The sequence below is a fragment of the Onychostoma macrolepis genome, chromosome 23, assembly GCF_012432095.1.
Source record: "Onychostoma macrolepis isolate SWU-2019 chromosome 23, ASM1243209v1, whole genome shotgun sequence".
Taxonomy (NCBI): domain Eukaryota; kingdom Metazoa; phylum Chordata; class Actinopteri; order Cypriniformes; family Cyprinidae; genus Onychostoma; species Onychostoma macrolepis.
In genome coordinates this window covers 10,416,949-10,440,478 of record NC_081177.1, presented here as the reverse complement: position 1 = coordinate 10,440,478, position 23,530 = coordinate 10,416,949, and the positions used below count along the sequence as shown (strand labels likewise).

Here is a 23,530-nt window from a genome sequence, read left to right as displayed (position 1 = left end):
CGCAATTGCGAGTTTATATCTCTCAATTCTGAGAAAAAAAGTCAGAATTGCGAGATATATACTCGCAATTGCGAGATATATACTCGCAATTGCGAGAAAAAAAGTCTGAATTGCGAGTTTTTATCTCGCAATTGTGACTTTATAAATCGTAATTCTGACTTCATTACTTACAATTGTGAGTTTATATCACACAATTCTGAAAAGTCATTTGTGAGATAAAATGTCACAATATAACCTTTTTTTTTTTTTTTTTTTAATTTCAGTGGTGGAAACGGGCTTCCATAAATTACTTCCATCCAATTAAATAATAAAATTAAAACGTATTTTACTCTATGTTTTTGAAAACTGTACTAATTTCCATAACCTTTTCAGGCCTGAAAATCTAAATATTATCATTTCTGTTAAAATTGCAGTTGATCTTTTTTTTTCTGGTTCATTTGTCACATGGAAGGTCAAGTCAAGTGCACTGCATTATGGGACACAACATCTCACACATTGTGCTCAGTACATTCAATGCATAAGAAAATTTCCATACGGTGCACAGTACACAGTATACGTGGCAGAAAAAGTGTGCTAGCCCAACATAATCAAGAATGTCCATGTGGGTACATCAGAGAGAGAGAGCGAGCGAATGCTTCCTCACAGCACGGATCAAACGCTGAATCCTGCTGTGAAGATCGTCTCCCTCCTGGAACGACCGCCACAGCCATGCAAACAAGACCCAAGCCGAGAGCTTACACACCCACCCACACACACACACACACACACACACACACACACACACTTTCCAAACACTCATGTATTGCATAATGTTAAATGTGCTTACACACTGCCCTTAAACACTGATCAGTGCTAAGATTCCCCACCTCCCTCTTTCTCTCTATAATGAGCTAAATCCTAAAAGCGATTATGGATCCGTTGGAATGATCTCTGCTGAGCAACTGCTGGATCACTGATATTAAACCAGCCTTTGACCTCAAAGGAGTTCAGCCAATCAGATCATCTCCAGGATTAGTGTTCTCTACGGGCCAAGGAGATTAGTCCTCCTAAATCTGACAGCAAACTTCATGCTTTCCTCCTTTTTGTGTCTCCTCCCAGTCTCAGGGTCACACCTAACTGGCCAATGAGAGATGTCGTCTAATGCCAGACAGATGCTTTTTGCCTTCATAGTCTAAACACCAGCAGATTTAGTGCTAACTCATATGCTCCAACACTATCTTGCTTTGTCTCTTCTCACTCATTTTTTTCTCCTTTCAATCACATGGTGCACAACAGCTGCTGGTAATTAGAGGAACTTTGGCAAATCACACTATTCTGAACTGAGGTAAGAATAAAGAGAGAGACATCTCGCATACTAAGAGCAGAATAATGTTGCTCTACAAAAAAAGTCTCCAGGGTAAAAAAAAAAAAAAATTCTTCAAACAAGGCAAGTGCAATAAATAAATACACTACCATTCAAAAGTTTGGCCTCAGTCTTTTTTTTTTTTTAATTTCAGTGGTGGAAACGGCTTCCATAAATTACTTCCATCCAATTAAATAATAAAATTAAAACGTATTTTACTCTATGTTTTTGAAAACTGTACTAATTTCCATAACCTTTTCAGGCCTGAAAATCTAAATATTATCATTTCTGTTAAAATTGCAGTTGATCTTTTTTTTCTGGTTCATTTGTCACATGGAAGGTCAAGTCAAGTGCACTGCATTATGGGACACAACATCTCACACATTGTGCTCAGTACATTCAATGCATAAGAAAATTTCCATACGGTGCACAGTACACAGTATACGTGGCAGAAAAAGTGTGCTAGCCCAACATAATCAAGAATGTCCATGTGGGTACATCAGAGAGAGAGAGCGAGCGAATGCTTCCTCACAGCACGGATCAAACGCTGAATCCTGCTGTGAAGATCGTCTCCCTCCTGGAACGACCGCCACAGCCATGCAAACAAGACCCAAGCCGAGAGCTTACACACCCACCCACACACACACACACACACACACACACACACTTTCCAAACACTCATGTATTGCATAATGTTAAATGTGCTTACACACTGCCCTTAAACACTGATCAGTGCTAAGATTCCCCACCTCCTCTTTCTCTCTATAATGAGCTAAATCCTAAAAGCGATTATGGATCCGTTGGAATGATCTCTGCTGAGCAACTGCTGGATCACTGATATTAAACCAGCCTTTGACCTCAAAGGAGTTCAGCCAATCAGATCATCTCCAGGATTAGTGTTCTCTACGGGCCAAGGAGATTAGTCCTCCTAAATCTGACAGCAAACTTCATGCTTTCCTCCTTTTTGTGTCTCCTCCCAGTCTCAGGGTCACACCTAACTGGCCAATGAGAGATGTCGTCTAATGCCAGACAGATGCTTTTTGCCTTCATAGTCTAAACACCAGCAGATTTAGTGCTAACTCATATGCTCCAACACTATCTTGCTTTGTCTCTTCTCACTCATTTTTTTCTCCTTTCAATCACATGGTGCACAACAGCTGCTGGTAATTAGAGGAACTTTGGCAAATCACACTATTCTGAACTGAGGTAAGAATAAAGAGAGAGACATCTCGCATACTAAGAGCAGAATAATGTTGCTCTACAAAAAAAGTCTCCAGGGTAAAAAAAAAAAAAAATTCTTCAAACAAGGCAAGTGCAATAAATAAATACACTACCATTCAAAAGTTTGGCCTCAGTCTTTTTTTTTTTTTTTAAGAAATTAATTTATATATTTATTCAGCAAGGCCACATTAATTGATTAATTGCTGTACTTTTGAACTTTTATAAAAAATAAAATAAAATAAAAAAAATGCACCACTGTTTCTACAAACATATTAAGCAGTACAACTGTTTTCAACATTGATAATAATAAGAAAAGTTTAAGCACCAAATCCGCATATCAGAATGATTTCTGAGGGATCATGTGACACTGGAGACTGAAGAAATGGCTGCTGGAAATAATTATAATAAAGGAATAATTTACATTTTAAAACATATTAACCCAGAACACAGCTATTTTAACTAGTAATAATATTTCACAATATTACTGTTTTTATTGTATTTTTGATCAAATAAATGCAGCTTTGGCGAACATAAGAAACTTCTTTCAAAAATCTTACCGATACCAAACTTTTGAACAGTAGTGAAAACATATAATGACTAAAATGAGACTGGACCATCTTTCAGTACTAAAAACTTCTTCTATAAATCTAGTTTTTCCTACAAATTTGAAACTTACAACTTCATCAAATGAATTTTAATTAAAAAAAAAATGCAGTGCTTCTTTCAAAAAATGACTTATTATGGTTATGTAACATATTCACATAAGTCTGTGATATTTGCCCGATGTGTTGTTTTAAAGACATTTTAAGGAATTCATTTTCCTTAAACCATCTGCTTTGGTGCTTTAATGATCCCAGAAAAACGATTTAAAAACATTTATTCTAAAGTATGAGCAAAAAAATACAAAAACAGTGCAGTGAAGGCTTAAAGACTAATGAAACCATTGTAGCAATCTCTCTCTCTCTCTGTCTATCGCTCTATCAGATGTGGAAGGACTGACTCCATAGGGGCCATGAAGAGTGAGAAATGAGCAAATATGAGTGTGGAGCTGGAATTAGAACGAGTGAGAGATGTTAATTTCATTAAGAGAACACTGACTGTGAAAAAGCACTTGCCATGGGGAGGGAGGAATACTAGCACACATGGAGCGAAAGAGAAAATGAGAGAATCTGATATATAGCATGGTACTGAGTGATTACCATATTGATATGCCATGATATTTACGGTATATGTTCCTTCAAAAAAATATGTAGCTTAAAATAAGTACAGCATACAGTATATAGTTATATGTCATATATATACCATTGAGTACTATTCCATTTTATATATACATATATATAATAAAAATATTAATAAATTAATTAATTTCAAAGAATACCATGTCACATTAAAAAACAAAAGTAGTGGCATGCTACTTTTAGTTCTTTTTGCTAGTGATTTAATAAATACATAAGCTTGTCTGCACAGCACAGCATGATATGTTTGAGATTCGAATGGCATCTGCATTACATGAGCTTTAATACAGCAGAAAGCCCTGGAGGACTGATGGAGGAATGTAATCCTGCCGCGCTAACGGCATGCCGACGAAAAAAACAGCCCCATGCTGAACAGAGACGCACAAATACCGCTCACTTCGCCAATTATTTGTCCCTGTCCTGTCGGGAGTCATGTAAATTACTTTAAGTGCACTTTTCCAAGGGAGGTACCCCCGCCATTACTGTAATGATGGCAGCGGAGGGTTTACACACCCCTACAGAGTCAGGACGCGAGAGAGAAGACAACAGCACAAAACCACTAAAAGATGATGAACGCTGTAATGTCAGTTGCCTGTTGTTCTGGAAACGTTAGATTCAATATTTAAAAGCATACAAGCATCTGAGGATTTAGCATTGAGTGTGAGATTAACATCCGGATGCGGTTGCACTAGTCCACCACCAGAGGGCAAACAACCTCTGTGCCATCCGAGCACCACTGGGCTTTTACATATGATCATTCCTAGACTTTTCACTACATGATTTAAGATTTGGAGATTCTGGTCTTCAAATACAAAAACTTACACGTTATGCAGCACACACCAGCCACAGTGTGGATCTCCGGAGCTCAGACACTCTCCACACGTGCCATACTGCTCACAGGACTCGATCGGCACCCGCGTGACCTGCAGAACAAAGAAAGAACAGACTGAGCATATTCAATCAACACAAGCTCTATTAATCCATTTGATGGATATATAATACTAAAGTAACATTGAAAATCATAGATTCCTAAGCCACTTCGTTTTGAGACTATGATGGACCAAAAGGAGGAGAGAGAAAGGTGAACAAAGTGACACGAGATGAATCCCAGTATTTAGGAAAAATAATACTAGTCAAAAGTAAAATGATGATTTCCACTTTTATAGTGATATATAGTAAAAATAGTGGTAGTGATATATAGAAAAAATGATGAGATGATATGGCAAATGAGAGAACAGTTTGAGACATTGAGGTCAATTTCTTCCTGAAAGCAGGATAATACACCCCAAAATGAAAATTCAGTCATCATTTACTTAAGAAGATGAGACAGTTTCAGTTCCCACTGACTTTAATCGTCTGGACAAAAATACAATGGAAGTCAACTGGAATGGTTTAGTTACCGGCATTCCTCAAAATACCGTTATTTTGCCTTCCACTGAAAAAAGAAAGTCATACAGGTATGTAACAACATTAACGCGAGTATATAACGACAGACTTTTTTCTGAACTGTCCTTATAAGTAGAAATGGAGACACAATGCCCTTGAGAAATAATTTCCATTTTATCTCCATTTCATCTCATTGCTGTCTCTGAGAAACAGCTGAGATCTTATTTTCAATGTTTTTTTGTCTCTGGCTATCCAAATGTGTATTGTGTATTGTGAATGTGCATAGGAACATCTGTGTGTTCATGTGCACTCGTATTTCCTTTGAAATGCATAAGTCAAAGACAAACATGAGAGTGTTCAGTGGTAAAACCTGTACTGTGTATGTGTGTGCTAACAGAAACAGACAGAACAGAGGAAACAGGACACAAGCAGCTGTGCTACTGCCACTAAGAGGAATAGCATCGACACAGTGTTCTTTTGTGTCGCCCAGTGCACCTGTCTAACTAGGTATGAACACACACACACACATTTGTTTTTGTGAATTGTGGGGACATTCCATAGGCGTAATGGTTTTTATACTGTACAAACCGTATTTTCTATCGCCCTACACCTAAACCTACCCCTTACAGGAAACTATGTGCATTTTTCAAAAAAACTCATTCTGTATGATTTATAAGCCTTTTGAAATATGGGGACATGGGGAAATGTCCTCATAAATCACCTTCTCCTTGTAATACCTATGTCATACCCATGTCATTATATAAATTTATGTCCTCATATGTCACAAAAACACGCACGCACGTACACACACACACACACACACACACAAATAATGGTGATTGTGTCAAGTTCGTTTCCAGAGTGAGACTCAATTCACTGACCATTATAAAAAGCAAACATGTCACTCCTCAAAACTCAACAAGCAGCGTGTCTCTGGCAAACAGTTTGAACATATGCTCTCACACACACACACACACACCTAGACAATCAAACACTCCTGTAATACCTCAGAGATGAGTGCTAACCAGATACACACTCACAAAGGATCGCTACAACAGACTAGAGATTTGCTTTGCCCGCTGACCCACAAAGCCCCTATCCACTCCACTCGCACAGCCTTCTGCTGCCCACTTGGCATGCTGGGATAGCGTCGCTGTGATGACCGGGCCACAGCTCTGTGATTTGTGCCTGCGCTTGTAATATCTCTTTTATCTATTCATGTATTTTCAGGGGTTTGCTTTCATTGCCAGCGCTGGAGTCTGTGATGTCCTCCCTTGTCGCTGAGGGGATTTTTTGGGTGCACCTGCATCCTATTAACACACACAAGCAGAACAGGATAGTGTGAAGTCATTGAGGATTTGGGGAAAATAACTTTTTCCCCTGCATATTGACTGAAATGAACGGCTGGTTAAATTTGGTCAGGTGTGTTACAGAAAAATAACTATGTATATGTATATGTATATGTGTGTATATGTATATGTATATGTATATATATATATATATATATATATATATATATATATATATATATATATATGCGTGTGTGTGTGTGTGTGTCTGTGTGTATGTATATTATATATAATTAAATAAAATGTGACTTTACCTCAAGTACATGTGAGTAAATTTATTTTAAAAAATATATGTTGGACTACTTTTATTATAAAGCATCTCAAAATGTTACGCCTTGTCATTAAAATGAATTATGAACGATGACTTATTTAGGGTTATGTTTGTATCAGATACAAATAAAAGAACAAAATTGTAAGAAAGTTTGACCAATAGGACCAGTGTGCCAGTTAGTATTCAGAATTTGGGCACAGCATCAAGCTTTTTGAGGGTTACCGGCATTGTGTTTTCTTTATTCTGACATTCGTGACGGTGTCAAAGGGTAGGATGAAGTGAGAGACAGTTTTAAGATGGATGAGTGGGCACACAGTGTGCGTTTAGTGAGAGGGGTGGAGAAACACACAGGGTTCCCACTGTGCGTGTGTGTGTGTGCTGTATGGCCGTGTTAAATGTCATTAGTGTGTGAGCGGCGGGGTCTGACGGGGGTGGCCATCCACCTGTCCCTGCGACACACAGCCGCGGTGGCTCCAAAACAAAGACACACATTCAACTTCCCGCTACCAGCGTTGTTTCTACTGATACACGGCTGTGATCGCAAATGCATGCACAGTTGTGTTTATACATACGTTGTGACTTCATGGCTAAACCGAGAGGTGTCCCACAAGGATCCGTCCTGTTCCCTTTTTCATTTTCACCCAGCTTCCCCTCCCTCGTTTCTCTTTATTTTTCGCTCACTCATTGCCCCAGGACAAACAGGTGGTCAAAAGTAATGAGTCCAGCACATCAGCGCTGCCGCCCAGCCTGATGACAAACAAGCCCACCAGGGGCTCCGCTCACAAAGCAACACCGGTCATACGACGCTGGTTCAACATGGCAATAAGTCTCAATGTTACACAACACTGACTTAGAGCCAGACCAACAATCCAACAACATTAGATTCACAGATACCAGATGATGCCGTCTAGACGCCAACGGTCACCAAATGCTGGTTCTGGAGTAACATTAACTAGATTTGTTATATGTTATGAAGAAAATGTAAGCCCGTACAAAATGCAAGGGTGTTTTGATAGTTGCCAGGGCATTACTATGCGGTTGCTAAGGTGTTCTGAGTGGTTGCTGGGGCATTTTGGGTATTTTTAAGTATTTAAAAGAGCCTACTGCCAAGTCTCTTTTTGATATTCTGGCCCCTAGATATGGCTCGGGTTTCTTCTTGAATTCATTTTTTCAATTAAAAAAAAAACCCCTATATAGACATTTTTAAAAACAAAACAAAATGACTAAGACTTAAATTAAAATGAATAAAATAAAAAAAATAAAATAAAAACTAATTCAAAATATTAAAAATATATTATCTATCTTATACTAAAATAACACTGGTTTTTAACCTGTCAACTTTGTCCAACTTTTGAACCCAAACCCCAAAAAATTGCAAACCAGACTAAAGTAGATACTGTTCATGAAGTGTAATTGTTGTCTAATTTGAAATAATAACCCTCCACACCACAATAACCCTAGTGTAAGCAATAGTACTAGTGACACTAACTACATTACGAAGATCTGCAGCAGTGTCAAACGCTGATGGAGCAGATCAGAGAGGGGACAGCTGCACTGCAGGGTGACACAGCTGCCGCAGGTGCACGTCCACGTCTGCACACTTGGCAGGAAGATGTCAAAGGAGAAGATGGAGACAGAGAGATTGATATAGAGACTTCCAGACAGAAAAAGTGAGATGGATAAAGGTGTTATGGGGGTTGTGGGCAGGCAACTGGAGCAGCTGTTGACCAGCACATGCTTTAGTCAGTCAACACAGTGGGAAGCACAATGAGGCCTGTTCTCCCACTGAGAGCAGCTTGTGATTGTGTGTGTGCGTTTTCTCATTAAAATTTGAGTTTAACCGCAGAACAGAGAAACATGGTTTTCATTTGAACCAATTTTTTGATTAGTTTACAACAGAACCAGATATAAGGTAATAAGCAAGATCATATTCTACAGATTTTATTACAGTTGTTAGGCATGATGCAAGCTGCAGCAACAGCAATATGATAAAAGACAGCAATGTTCAATAAATGATTACACTTATTAATATTAATAATTGCAAATTATTTTTCTAAAAACTACCATACAAGTTGACAACTAATATGTGGTGGTGTTTAATTTATGCTGCAGTTTCTGGGTGTTTACTCGGAACTCAGAAAAAGTGGCCCCTGGGCAAATCTTAGCATTGGATTGTTTATACATTTATACAGTTTAGACAGAAATATGTGCCTACTAGTCACTAATGTTGCCATATAAAAGTTGTCCCAAAAAAAAAAAAAAAAAAAATTGACAGAATTCTACTTATGTTTGTATAGCTAATTTAAAACTGATTTTAAAACGAAAAAAAGAATTATATATACACACATACACCAATATTTTTTCTATATTTATATAGTTCTTTAAAAACAAAATAAACAATTAATTTATATAACAATTATATAAAAAAATAAAATATATAAAATGAATAACTATATGTTTAACTATATCACATGAAAAAAGTCAGCAACTACACTGATTATTCAGTTTTGTGTTTGATTCAAAAAGAACTGGTTCATAGGAGTCATTTGTTTGGGAACCATACTACACTTGTCATGCTGTCTGTTTTGGATTTTTTATTTTTTTTGTATTAAAGAAATATTGAAAGTATTTTCCTATAAGTGGTCTGACAGTCTAAAAAACATTCCTCCAAAAAACATCTGAATGCACCACAAACGCCATTAATCTTCACTTGCACTTGTGAACTTAAAGTATTAATAACAGCCAATTGGCTTAAAAGACAACTGTAGTTAGATTAGCGAGGAATTCTGGGTTCAGCCCAAACTCATGGTAGGACAGGGTGCTCGCCAACTCCTAATTTCCTCTTGAGCTCGGTAATTCTTCCACAGCTTAAAATGCTTCCAGGATGCTATCTGCTAATCTCTATCTGGCTTGAATTCGATATTTTCCACTCGCTCTGATGCTGGCCAAGAATTGCCTGGAGACAGGACATTTAGAAGAAAAGAAGACGGAGTTGGCACCGAATTCTCATCTTATTCACAAACAACACTCCTCAAATCAAGCTTGTAACCTCCAAAGAACCTCTGCTGCTGTAATCCAGACCCAAGACGTTATAATTACAACGAACGGATGATCTTAGACCTGTGCTTGGGATCAGCATGGAGAGTACAGTATGCTAGGGGAGCTGGGAGCTGGACGACGAGAATAAATGCTCACATTAGCTCTCTTTTCCATAGTCCTCAGAACACCCTTGCTGTCCCATGCACCTGTCTGATGAATGGAGAACCATTAGAGAGAAAACAAGAGCAAGAATGAGAGCAAAAATTATACAGAATGAAAGAAAGCTGCAGGTCTGAGGTAAATGATTAAGAGCAGAAACATATGGAGAGAAGGATGTAGAGCGATATATCCAAGGGGTTAGAAGGAGAATGAAAAATATGAGGGCAAACCGAGGGTAAGGGAAATCCTGTTCTTGTGTAGCTAGACTTGACTATCAGCATACACTCTGATCAACATTACAGTTTGTTCTGGCCAAGAACTTCTGACTTAGACAGGAAAAAAACTGTCTGAACAATATGCAAATTGTTCAATTTTTGGCATGGTGTTACAGTTTACAATATGATGGATTTCGGATTAAGAATTCATTAAAAATGTCTTGCAACTCAGACTAACATGGAAGAGAGTGTGTTGAAGAGAGTATTGTTGTTGAGGAACATCAGAAAATATAATGGATGTATCTAGGATATCTTATTTATTGGAAAATAAGTAGATTACTGTCCCATAAACCTTCAAATTAGGCTAACTTTACAGTTGGACTCCAAAATCTGCTGCTTTCTCATTGCAATGGTAACAATCGCACTGGACAACACATTTCGTATGCAATGGATAGACTACATTTATCTGTTTTGTCAAAAATACGACCATCTACAACTGAACACAAATCAGCATTTTAGAATGATTTCTGAAGGATCATGTGACACTGAAGACTGGAGTGATGATGGCTGAAAATTCAGCTTAACTGTCAGAAATAAAATGACATTTTAACATTTATTATAAAAGAAAACAGTTTTTAAATGGTAATTTTTCACAAAATTACAACTTTTACTGTACTTTTGAAATAAATGCAGACTAAAAAAAACATACCCCACACTTCTGAACAGTGGTGTATACAGATAATGACTATGTGGGATATCTGTCAGTACTGAAAACTGAAAAGTCCAGCAGCTTATTCCTCCAAAATAAAAATAAAAATCTGTGCACACTGACTCCCTAAAAAAGCTTTTTTTTTTTGAGGAAAGTTGTAAGAGATTAAGAGCGGGCTTATCGTCTGAGCTGAAACTCAAGAAATCCAGAAGCCTCTCATGTACAAATACTGTATCCAGATGTTCACGCACACTAAAACGTTCACCAAATCCTCATCGTGGTTGCCATAGCGACCAGTTAAGGCATTGACCCCCTACCCCTCTCTTGGAGTGAGCCGTAAACAGCTGGAACCTCTGGGACACACTGCCACCTACACACACAAGACACACACACACTCACACATTCATTTTTAATGTGAGATACTGAACGCTGCACCAACAGCAATGAGAACCATCGATCATGTCCCTTCAGACACACACACACAGAGAGAGAGAGTGCAATAATCTAACTGACACATAAATCCATCGGCACTCACCGAAAATCTGAGGAAAACAGCATGTTTGTGTGATTCATTACCCACCAACAATTACAAATCATACATATTGGTCAAATATGTACATGGAATGAGCAAAAACACTTTCACAATTATTTGAAGACCATGAATTGACTAGATGAGTATTTATTTATATTTTTTTGATATATTTCCTTTTGAAAAAACAAGTTTGGTTGGGACAGATCACATCTGAAGGATTTCTGAAGGATCATGTGACACTGACGACTGGAGCAATGGCTACTGAATGTTCAGTTTTGGCATCACAAGAATATATTGCATTTTAAAAAATATTAAAATATAAATTATTTATTTTTTATATTTCAGAATATTACTGTTTTACTGTATTTTTAATCAAATAAATGAAGCCTTTTTGAACATGAGACTTCTTTTAGAAACATATAAAAAAAAATGCTGTATGATAAAAGTGAATTTTATTAATTGTATTAGTCTTTAGGAGTACAGTAGCATATAGCGAGTTTTAAAGCTAACACACATGGAATAAAAGCTATAAACTCTAATTTAGATTTCTTCATGGGGTCTTTTTACATTTAAACAGTCAGTTTACCCAAGCCAAGTCTCTCTCTCACTCACACACACACACACACACACACACACCTCAGTCCTAAGGACAAATTCTCTGGTGATAAGTTCATGCTTGGGTAAGCTGAGGGCAACAATTGACTGACTCTTATCCGTTCAGTGCAGTGTCTCTGTGGAGCCAAGCGGCCCACAAACTCCCAGACATGAGGCTAATCTGACCCCTCGAATCCCAGCAGAGATACAGGACAACACAGTCATTTACACACATATCTGCACAGATATACACATTCCAATCAATGAAGAAAGACGTTTCTCGCAGCCAAATTGCGTATACGGAGGCTAACGGGGTCGTGCTAACCAGCCAAACCTTGACCCTTTGATTCCGAAGCACAGATCGTCTCTATGGTGGTCGCTCTCAGAAATCCACATCACGTATTCAGCAAACCCACTCAAACTGGAGCGCAATAAAACATTCACACATGTGAAGTGTAAGTTACTACACACACATACACAATCGCTCTGTTTACACAACTCTCCCAGCCCTATTCACTCGCATCTCGCTAACGCTCACAAATGCATGAGTATGTGTGTGTGTGGGTTGAAAACTCAATCAAAGCATTCTTGATTGCGTGAGGAGGCCTCTCAGCAAGACTCCAACGTACTGTAGGAGAATGATGGCATGATAGAGTGAGCGAGAGAGTTGATGCGCTTCTCAAAGTACATGAAGTCAACGGCTAAAACAAGCATCATTATTTTGACTGCTTATTTTTAGTGTTAGCAATTTTAACAAACCTCTAATACTAAAATATTAAACTTCCATGTGTAAGTTGTCACCTGCACTGTGCTATGAACATGAATGATACTGTACCTTAGGGAGTAGTTCACTTCCAGAACAAAAATTTACATATAATGCACTCACCCCTTTGTCATCCAATCAAAATCGTCCTACATCACTGCAGAAGTAGCGACCCAGTGTTTACAAAGTGAACATGCAAAGAAGATCAAACACCCTTTACAAAAAACTGTAAAACAGCGATGTAGGACGATTTTGAAGTTGGAGGAGAAAATTAGATCTGAGTTTTTCGACATACACTAAGCTAGACAAGACGAACGTTTGAGGTTAAAAAGTATATAAATTGTAATTTTTTTTTTTTTAAATAACTGATCGTTTCGCTAGATAAGACCCTTCTTCCCCTTTAGAGCCCTTTGATGCTGCATTTAAACTGCATTTTGAAAGTTCAAACTCGGGGGCACCATATAAGTCCATTATATGGAGAGAAATCCTGAAATGTTTTACTCAAAAAACATAATTTCTTTACAACTGAAGAAAGAAAGACATGAACATCTTCGATGACAAGGGGGTGAGTACATTATCTGTAAATATTTGTTCTGGAAGTGAACTACTATTTGAGAATCAAACCCATAATATTGACATTGCTAGCACTATGCACCACCAACTAATCTACCAGCTAATTTACATTAATAGAGGATTTAAGCCATATTAAGGCCATATTAAAGTACCAGTATATTAGTGCAAATCCAGTGTTTTTCCTATTAATTTAATCTCATGATTAAAACAAAAAGTCTTCGTATAAGAGTTATAAGCAATGAACCAAACCAATTAGCTATGAGGTGAATCACAACATGCAAACTTTGATTTGAAGAAAAAAGTATTTGAAAATTGGACAAAAAGACAAAAGGTACAAGACTGTGACAGCTTTAACAAGAAAAAGACTTCAAATCCCATAAGGAATTGTGATCGACAATCAAATTTAAAACAACAGCTAAATATACACTGATTTAGAGAAACAATATACTTGACGTTTTTTGTTTTTTTTCCAAAAAAATGATATTATGGATACAAACACTTTTGTTTGAGAGCATAAGGAAACTGACTGTGATCGGTGGAGATTTATTTGTGGAATCATGGGGTATGTAGTATTTTACCAAGAATTCTGCTGTCGAACACAATTATTTCAAAAATAAGTTTAAATAATGCGGATTGATGGCTTCAAAAAAGCCATCAGAAACATATAACCATCATATACCATCAATTATCAACTTCATAGCTCAAAGTAGGTCTGTATTTAAATTTAAATTTTATTTTAAAAGTTATTTGTCAAAATCAATTCCCAGAAAATGCAGAAAAACAATCAGATTTTTAATTCCGGATCCCAAGTGTTGTACTTCATAGTCCTCTACCACATAGCAATCACCTAAAAACACGCTAATTCAGATTATCAAAGCAATGAGCTAACAAGCACCCTAGCATCATGCTGGAGATCAGCACAGAAAGGCAATACCATTTTCATCAGAAAAACATGAAACATGTTTTACGAATAAAATCTAGACACAGCAGAATAGCACAAGCGCAGCATGTGTGCTCATGAGGTGACCTTTGAAATCCCTCTCCACTCCGAACCTAAATGTCATGTGGAGTTTTTACTGTCCGACAGAAAAATACACATAAATCAAAATGAGACAACCTCCTAGCTAGCTTGCTAACAATATTACATTGCAATAAAACAACTAACCGCCTGATCAAAGGAAGCATTAGCTTAGCCTTAGACTGTTTCCGGATTTCAAAACGCATTAGATAGTTGTTAGCCGAAAATCGATGGTCATTTCTGAGTGAGGCATCCAGTCTGATTGTGTTTTAGATGAAATGTGAGGGCTCTTAACCTTCATGTTTGAACAGAGCTCTGAGCCTCCTCACCGAACCGTTTCTTTCCCATCAGAGCTATTTGTGTAACGGATTTGGCCTGAACGTGTAGATTTAGCTCGACTGAAGCATCTCGATGCTTTGGTACCAGAGGGGCTATGCAAGACTGCTATAAAAGGCTTCTGAAAGCGTCACAAAACTCATGCTAAGTTGGAAACGCACAGTATACACACCTAGAAAAGTAGTCCTACCTCAAAAACATGATTCAGTCAGCTTTACAACTCAGGTAACAAATGTTTTAATTGAATTTCTGTGCTTAAAATGCTTAAAGGGCTCATATGATATGATTTCAAGTTTTCCTTTGTCTTTGGATTGTTACAAGCTGTTTGTGCATATATAAGATCAGTAAAGTTGCAAAGACTAAAGTCTCAAACCCAAAAAGATACTCTTTATAAAAGTTAAGACTCGTCCACGCCTTCCTAAAACGCCTCATTTAAACACGGCCCCACATATCTACGTCACTGTGTTCGAAGATTTGCTTAACACTGCCCAAATGTTTATGCAAAGAAAGAAGGAACTTTTATTCTCGCTGTAGTATTGTTGCCGCCAACACCATGTCGTGTGTTTCCAAATATGATAATGGCTGTAACATTTCCATTACACGTTTGAAGTATTTGGCCAATCACAATGCACTGGATAGCTGGCCAATCAGAGCACACAGTGCTTTTCAGAACGATGAGCTTTGTAAAAATCAACGCGTTTTAGAAAGGCGGGGCAGAGAGAAGCAACAATAATGTACGGTATGTGGAAAATAATGTGTTTTTTGAACCTTAAACCACGTAAACATTGCATTACACCAAATACACAAAATAATGTTATTTTTAGCATCGTCATATGACCCCTTTAAGGTTTAGCTAGCTAGCATTTGGCTTACTACAGTCACAACTTCCTATTTAAACAAAATTTATAGAGACAGAAACACCTTTATTAAACAGATGGCTCACTGAAAAATGAATATTCTATCACCATTTACTCACACTTGTGTTATTTCAAACCTATATGACTTACTTTCTTCTATGAAACACACAAACAAATAAAGATATTTTGAAGAGATTTTGTCCATACAATGAAAGTCAATGGGGTCTAAACCAACACCACTGACTTTCATAGTATAAAATAAAATAAAAAATGAATAAAAAAAAAATAAAAAATAAAAAAATAAAAACAATATAAAATAAAATAAACTTTAAAAATATATTTTTTATATTTTCAAAATAGCAGCTTATTTGGAACAACTTGAGGGTGAGTAAATGATGATATTATTTTCATTTTTGGTTGAATTATTCTGTTTAATGCATTTTGTTAACAGTTGTAGAAAGTCAGATTTCACACAAAAAACACACATGCTTTCAGGGAACGGGGCAGAGTTTACAGGAAACGCACGTGGGCTGTAAAAGGGTTAGCGAGACAGAGAGCGATAGAGACAAAGGACGATTGAAATAATAGAGAGGTAGACTGGACCTGAGATACGGAGCTGGAAACTGCAGCCAGTCGATAGAGAGTGAGTACATCAATAATGTATGACTGAAATCCTCTCACAGGGGCCGATGAGGAGAGGGCCGTATGTGTGTGTGTGTGTGTGTGTGTGTGTGTGTGTTTTTGCCACATTATTCAACCATACTTCATGACTCGCATGGGCATATGTACAAAATCTCTGTCAGAGCTGACAAAATAGTGATCCACACTGCCTCACCTGACAACAGTGGTATCCGCATACTGTGACACTAATGAGAGGAAGATGCACAGGCGGCCCACGTTTGCCTCTTTCGTGGAGCACAGCACCCGGGCGCAGCTGCTGGGCGCGCTCGGAGCCCCCTCGGGGAGATGCCAGTAAAGCCCTGTAACCTGTCTGTCCGTCAGCCTGTCAATTAGCCCCTGACACCTCCTCTACAATGTGCAAGGCGGGCACAGGTCTTGAACTTCTTCTATCAGTCTCTAGGTAGGGGGCTTTAGCTCATGGTCCCGGTCAAAACCCAACTGTCAGATAAGCTAACTGATGAGACCTACAAATGTGATTAGCAGCATATGCCTCCTGCTCCATCTAACACCACATTCACTCACAGAACAATACTTTAGGAATCAAATAGAATATTGTTAGTGCACACTGAAAAGCAGATGAATTCTTAAAAATGTTTAGTTTTAGTTTTAAATTTAAATTTATTAAATTTTTTAAATTAACATTTTATAAAGTAATTATCTGTAGCACATTCAGACACAATACTGTAAACATATCATTAGCACACTTTCAAAAATACCAGATACACTGTTAAGAAATGTTTTGCCTTTTTCTAGTATTTTTAAATCTATATTATGTATTATCCATTTTTTGTGTAGATCAATCAATGGATCTATGTATCTATGTATCTATGTATCTATCTAGACTTTATATAATGTTGTATTATATAAAGTAATACTTGAAATACCACTCACACACACACACACACACACTCATATATCATTATTATTAAATCATACATAACATTAAATATAAAATCTATTTATACTCAATGACACAAAACTACATTTTAAACATAATATTAGTGCATTTTAAAAAAGGGCTTTTTTTCCTTATTTATTTTTATTAAATTATTTTGTTATTCGTTTGCTTTAGTTTGTATGGTATTTTTTGTTGTTGTTTTTGATAGTAATTAAAAATTATATATTTAACCATATGTGGTCAAATCCTGACTATTACATTTTAATTACTTTACAAATAATAATTAAATATCATAGAGATTAATTTCAAATACAGAGAAATTGATTCAGAATAAAAAAACATTCTTAGTTTTATTAAAATCAATTTTAATTTGCATCTAAAAAAAAAAATAAATAAATAAAAATCAGAATGAAAATGTTAACTAACATTTTCACCTGCAATTTTGCTGATGAGATTACCATTGATTGTGCTGGACAAAAGATGGAGAGGTTTTAATATAACACAATAGCAGCTAGTATTAAAGCCAGATCCCAGAGCAGCAGTCTAAACTGATAATTCAGTTCGAACTGACAGCAGGCAGAGGCTGAGCTACTGTCTGAGGAGTGAATAATTCAGCTGTCAAAGCTCAGAGCAACAGGCTGAGGGCTGCGTCTCCCTCACACACACACACACACGTGTGCAAGCAGTGGTGTATATCAGCAGGGGAGATGATAGGGCCTTATTGATTTCAAGAAAGCAGCCAGACAGTGGGTCGCTCTGACCCCGGGGCTGCATAATAATCCAGGTTTGATTATGTGAAATTAGAGAGTGAGAATGTCAAAGTGAGAGTGTGACTGCATGAGGGCTTCTTTTGTTTGTGGAAGACAAAAGGCATCAAAATTCCACTCCTGATTTCAGCACAAACCGTGTGTTTGTTGTGTGTGTGTCGTGGTTTATGCCCCTTCTCCTGGCTCTTTGTTTACCAATTGCCCCCCTCCACATTTGTGGAAATCTCTAGCGTGTGTGTTTGTGTGTTGCATGCGTGTGTATATACAGATGGCGGGTTTGGCTGCACCCCACTGCTCTCTTGGCTGCTCTGCAGGCGTACGCTCAGCGTGATTGGCTGGCCGAGGTTTGGGGAGAAGGGGGGAAACACCGTGATGGCTCAGGTGGCCCAGTCTGGTACCAGTCGTATCATAAACAAGCCTCTTCCACTCAGCCGTGAGCTCACTGTGGACCTGCGAAAAAACCAATTTAGCAGAACCGCATGGACGCAACTGATGCCCCCATCCTCCGATTCACTCAACAGATCATGAGATGGTGATATGATAGAGACATGTCCCAATTTCTTTCCCTCCTCCAGGACAGCAAAGGAGGAGGTAGATGAGCTCTAGTGAAGGAACCCTAAAACACTACCGCAAGAAATAATGGGAAAAAAACGTGAAAGCAAACACACGCTGTTCCATTCGCCTCATTTAATCCAGCCGCTCTGACAGTACCCTTCTGTGACACTGTCGAAGAGGAAGTCATGGAAATATTCCGGTAATGAGCCTCGGCTGTCTTTGGGTCTCATTTTGTACATCCAGTCAGCACAGCGAGAGGCAAATGTGGCTCTTTTTTTTTTTTGACTGGATGGATCTGCACCAATCACTTTAAGCTTATTTGAGCTTCGGGCTTATAGCTAATACGAAACGTATTTCTTTATCTTATGGTTTTAGCATACAGTTTGCTTGTATTAGGTGCTTACTGCCTGTCATTCTCTATGCCTGTTCCTTCAGAGACGAATCTCATTCAATTATTTTGGTGCCCATCAAAATCGCCACTAAATATTCAAGATTTGGGAGAACCAAATGTAAAAAATTGGAATTTAAAAAGCACAAAATAATCGACTTAAACCTTATTATTATTATTATTATTATTAATTTCCCACTGGAAATTTTTGTTATATAATTTTTGTTAAATAATCGACTTAAACCTTATTATTATTATTATTATTATTAATTTCCCACTGGAAATTTTTGTTTCAAGGTTTATGTTTTAATCATAAACCTTGCTAAATTGTGCTAGAAAAGATAAGAAAAGAAAAAGAAAGTTGTAAATGAGGTAAAAAAAAAAGAAAAAAGTAAAATGAAAAATGTTACTAGTAAAAATACATATTCTAAATAAATAAATAATCATGTATTCATTAATTTTATTTATTATTATTAACAATAAATAAAATGAATACATAAAATACATTAATAATAATATTAATAATAATAATAATACGAACAACAGCAATTATTATTATTATTGATTTTCTTGATTATTAATAATAATACATTATAAATAATTGAATAAATATTATATATTTGATTTATTATTATTATTATTGCCAAAAATATGGAGGGCCCAGGGCCTTAAACACCACCCCAGGATCTAAAATTATAAATTACTAAACCAGTCTTGTGTCTGGTGCACACCTGCAACGAAAAATAATACTTCATAAGCCTCAGAAATCCTTCCAGGTCTGGGGGCAATCTTCATTCAATCCTTTATGATATTTCCTTCCCAACATTCATCACTGTCTCTGGCGTGTATCGCCCACCGGTGTGCCTCCTGCTCCCTGTTGAGTTCTGTCAGCATCGAGCCAGCGCACCATTCGAGACTGACATCCATCACTCGCTCGGCGGAGGCAGCATACGCTTGCTGCATTAGTATTATAAGCGTGATGCTAATGCACAGCGCATCACACACACTAAACAGATATAATTGAAGACAGCGCTTCTGTCAATAACCTACACATCTAACTCTGGAGAGCAGGTCATGGAGCGGAGATGGGAAACCTGACGATGCGAAACCCGGCCTTATTAAGTGAGTCCGAGAGCATAGGAGTATTATTAACATATCAAAGACCGCTAACGGGAGGTGTGTGGTGGCATTAGCTCATAAGAAACCGAGCGCATGTCTCCCTAAAGACTAAATGACACAAACACGAAACGCGCAAGATGCATCCATCAGTTCGGCTAGCGCTGACAGCTCTCTCAAAATGATCTTCACAGGAGGACAGATGCAGGGCCGCTAGATTGATTCTTTTCACTGTTGGCCGGCAACGCCGTGGTTGGACAGACAGCAGAGCCGCTCTTCCGACACATGCGGTACCCCGAAAAGGCAGAACCTGCCACTACCGCTGTGTAACCCAGGAAAACAATCACCTCACGCCGTGCAGGGTGTTTACGGTTGCATCTGAGCCATTAGCAACCCAGACAAAGAGCATATGCAGCTCTGGCAGGGACCACATTGGTGGGATGGCAGGCGGGGGTGGGCTTCACCCCAGACTTGCCCGGGACTGGCAGCTAAACCTGCAGAGGTGCTCGGAGGGGGGGGGAACGCTCGATCTACAGGGGGCTTCATCTACAGCCTCTCACCACAAAACAAGAGGGGGAGCGCTGGGCCCATTGCGACATTCAGCAGGGATACATTGACAGGATCTGTCTGGAAGCACGCAGACACAGTGGGAGAGGTACACTCATCTCCATTATGGGCTGGCACAGCCTGAGACTCCACTCAAATTCGGGCAGATGTAATCGATAAAAGAAGGACAGGGGTTTTGTTATTCCGGTATCTGCGAAGCCAAGGCTTTAAAAAGCTTGGACTCGATTAATGAGAAGTATCTTGGAATCGCTGCCAGGCACCAGATCAAGCCAAATGAGGACGGAAATACAAAGAACCTGTTTTGAAAGAGAGATGGAAATGGTGAAGTCAACAGCTTCTGTACCAGGACGAGTCCATTATGAGTTAGCCAAGATGCTAACAATCATATTATCTTGGTAGCTGAGAACAAATTTACTTTACTCTATAAATATATATTTATAGATGTACTAGAAATGCGTTAGCAAATCAAAAAGGGACGTATAAAAAAACAAAAAAATTAGTCATAATTTTTATATTGGGCCAGTTTTATTAGCAGCTTGCGCCAGCGCAAACTGTCGTTTGGCGTTAAAATAGTACTGTCAGGCTTTACTAAAGATGTCCAGTGATGAATTAGCGCTGAAAAGGCATGGACACAGTTATTTTTGCACCTAGTCTCACGTAGCCAGACTGACGACTGAAGGTCTGAAATCTATGGTAGCTTTCATTGGCCAAGGCCCGCCCATGAGGCCATTTGACCGAGATGTCAAACAACCAATCACAGTTAATTTCGTTCAGCGTCACGTTTTCGGTCGTGGAAATGTCGTCACAATAACAAACTGGTGTGTAAAACTCTCGAATGTATTTTAAAGATTCTATGCTGCGAAATTTAAATATTTCACATAGTTTTGAAAATCCAGTGTTTATTTGATACTGATAAGCGTTTGTCGAACAGTTGTAAACACGACGGCTTTCTTCTTTCGTGAGGGAAACTCTTTCTTCTTTTTTCTTTTTGGTGTCACGGCCTCTTTGTTTCTAGGCGGAACATTAAAAAACACGACACACACGTCTCCCAGAAATGCTGTATAAGTCAACCAATCCAACGACGACTTTGAAACTCCTGGAGTGTTTCCACTTTTGTGTGCCATATGCATCATACGTTTAGCAAATGTTCCTTGGGAATGAGTCTATTTTGCACCTGACCTTATTGAATATGCATTTGTAGGAGTTTCCTTTTCAGACGCAAAATTTATGGGAGAAGAGTATTTAAATGAATCACACAACAAGATTTACTAATGTTTGCGCTCATCAAATTACTGGTATTTGCACCATTATTTTTACGTCCAAAAAAAGTATGTCTTAAACTATTTTGCACTTGAAATGGCTGCGATTGTTGTTGATAGGAGGAGGCACCGCAGAGAACAGAAGTGCGTAGTAGAAAGGAGATGATTTTTTCCACACGTATTAATTTATTTGGAATGCTAGAAGAACACATTATCCGAACATATCGTTTGACAAGCCATGTTATTTTTAATTTGCTTCAGGAAATAAAAGACGCCTTGGAACCCTCAACTAGGAGTCACGCAATACCAGGTCTATCAAAACTTCTAGAAAGCCTTCATTTTTTAGCTTTCGGTTTTTTTCAACGTACTGTGGCTTCTTTATTTCTTTATTCTTTATTTGTGACTACGCTAATTTGTGCTGCACTTGGTATATTGCGTTGGTCAATAAGTAAATTATATGTTGCGTTTGTGTTCTTTATTTTACATTTTGTTAGTAAATCACCAGCAGAAATGTCCACTGGACAATGTCCAATGGAATTGCGCTCTCACGCTAATTTGCTCTGTTTAGTAAAACTGGCCCTAGAGCTTTTAAAATAAGGCAATAGTTGTACACAAATCAAGAATTAGCATTTAGACATACAGTAATGTAAAACATGAAATGAAAATGATCAACCTGTAAACGTAAAATGAAAAAACAAAAACGTAAAACGAAAATATATCAACCTGTTTCTAATAAGAGATGGATGCTGTAGTAAATAGCTACAATCATCAGTTAGCCAAGAAGCTAACAATCGTATTGGTGGCCGACAACAAATTTATTATACTCTATAAATATAGATGTACTACAATAGCATTAGCGAAACAAAGTGGGATTTACACAGAAATCAGCCATAAAATATTTTTTTTAAATAAATCAAAAATTAGCATAGTGTAAAATGTAAACAGTGACAGTCTGCTCTAAGTTCAATCCCAACACTCAATATGGTGGCTCTAGAAACTGAAGTTCTGCCTTGAAGAAAAAAATAAAAACAAATAAGGATGGAAATATAACAACCTGTTTTTAAAGAGAGATGGAAATGTCGTAGTAAATAGCTACAATTATCAGTTAGCCAAGAAGCTAACAATCGTATTATCTTGATATCCAACAACACATTTATTATCCTCTCAGAGAGAAGTTTGGCTAAAAGTTATATACTGTAGTGGCACTTGAAATGCATTAGCAAAACAAAGATACAGACAAATAATAATCATAATCTTGTTTACCATCTTACTCTACAGCAAGCAGACTTTGCAAACAGGACAAAACTAGTTATCCAACAACAATAGCCAACAACAAACTTAACTTCTCTAAGAGATACCTAGAATGCATTAGCAAAACAAAGAGGAGCATACAGAGACATTACACTCATTATCTTCAATATCATCTTCTAGAATAGCCCAAAGTTGCATGCAAATAAACATTAGCATAATAAACCCTCATAAAACCCTACAAATGTGCATCTAAACAACAAAACTACCCCTAAAAGCATCAACTAATGTTATTTGCCTTCAAGTTGCCTCAAATCCCTCGGGGAAAAAGATGCCTTGAGATATTTAGAGAAAGATACAGTTGTTGTGTTCCGCCACGCCGACAGGGAACGAAGTCATTTCTGCATGTTCTGTCTCTTAGACAGTGAGAGAAAAAGACAAAGAGAGACACA

At 37.7% G+C, this 23,530-nt stretch overlaps 1 protein-coding gene across 4 annotated transcripts in view; it reads right to left on the bottom strand.

The window, feature by feature from the left end:
• The window catches only part of plxna2 (plexin A2), a 209,177-nt gene that overhangs the window by 82,713 nt on the left and 102,934 nt on the right, over positions 1–23,530 (bottom strand). For all 4 annotated transcript variants that reach the window (XR_009268738.1, XM_058762507.1, XM_058762508.1 and 1 more), the window contains exon 5: positions 4,621–4,721. Coding sequence is in view for 3 of the 4 variants with exons in the window: in XM_058762507.1 (XP_058618490.1) it covers positions 4,621–4,721 (101 nt within the window). In the remaining variant the exon portion in view is untranslated. The remainder of the gene's footprint in view (positions 1–4,620; positions 4,722–23,530) is intronic.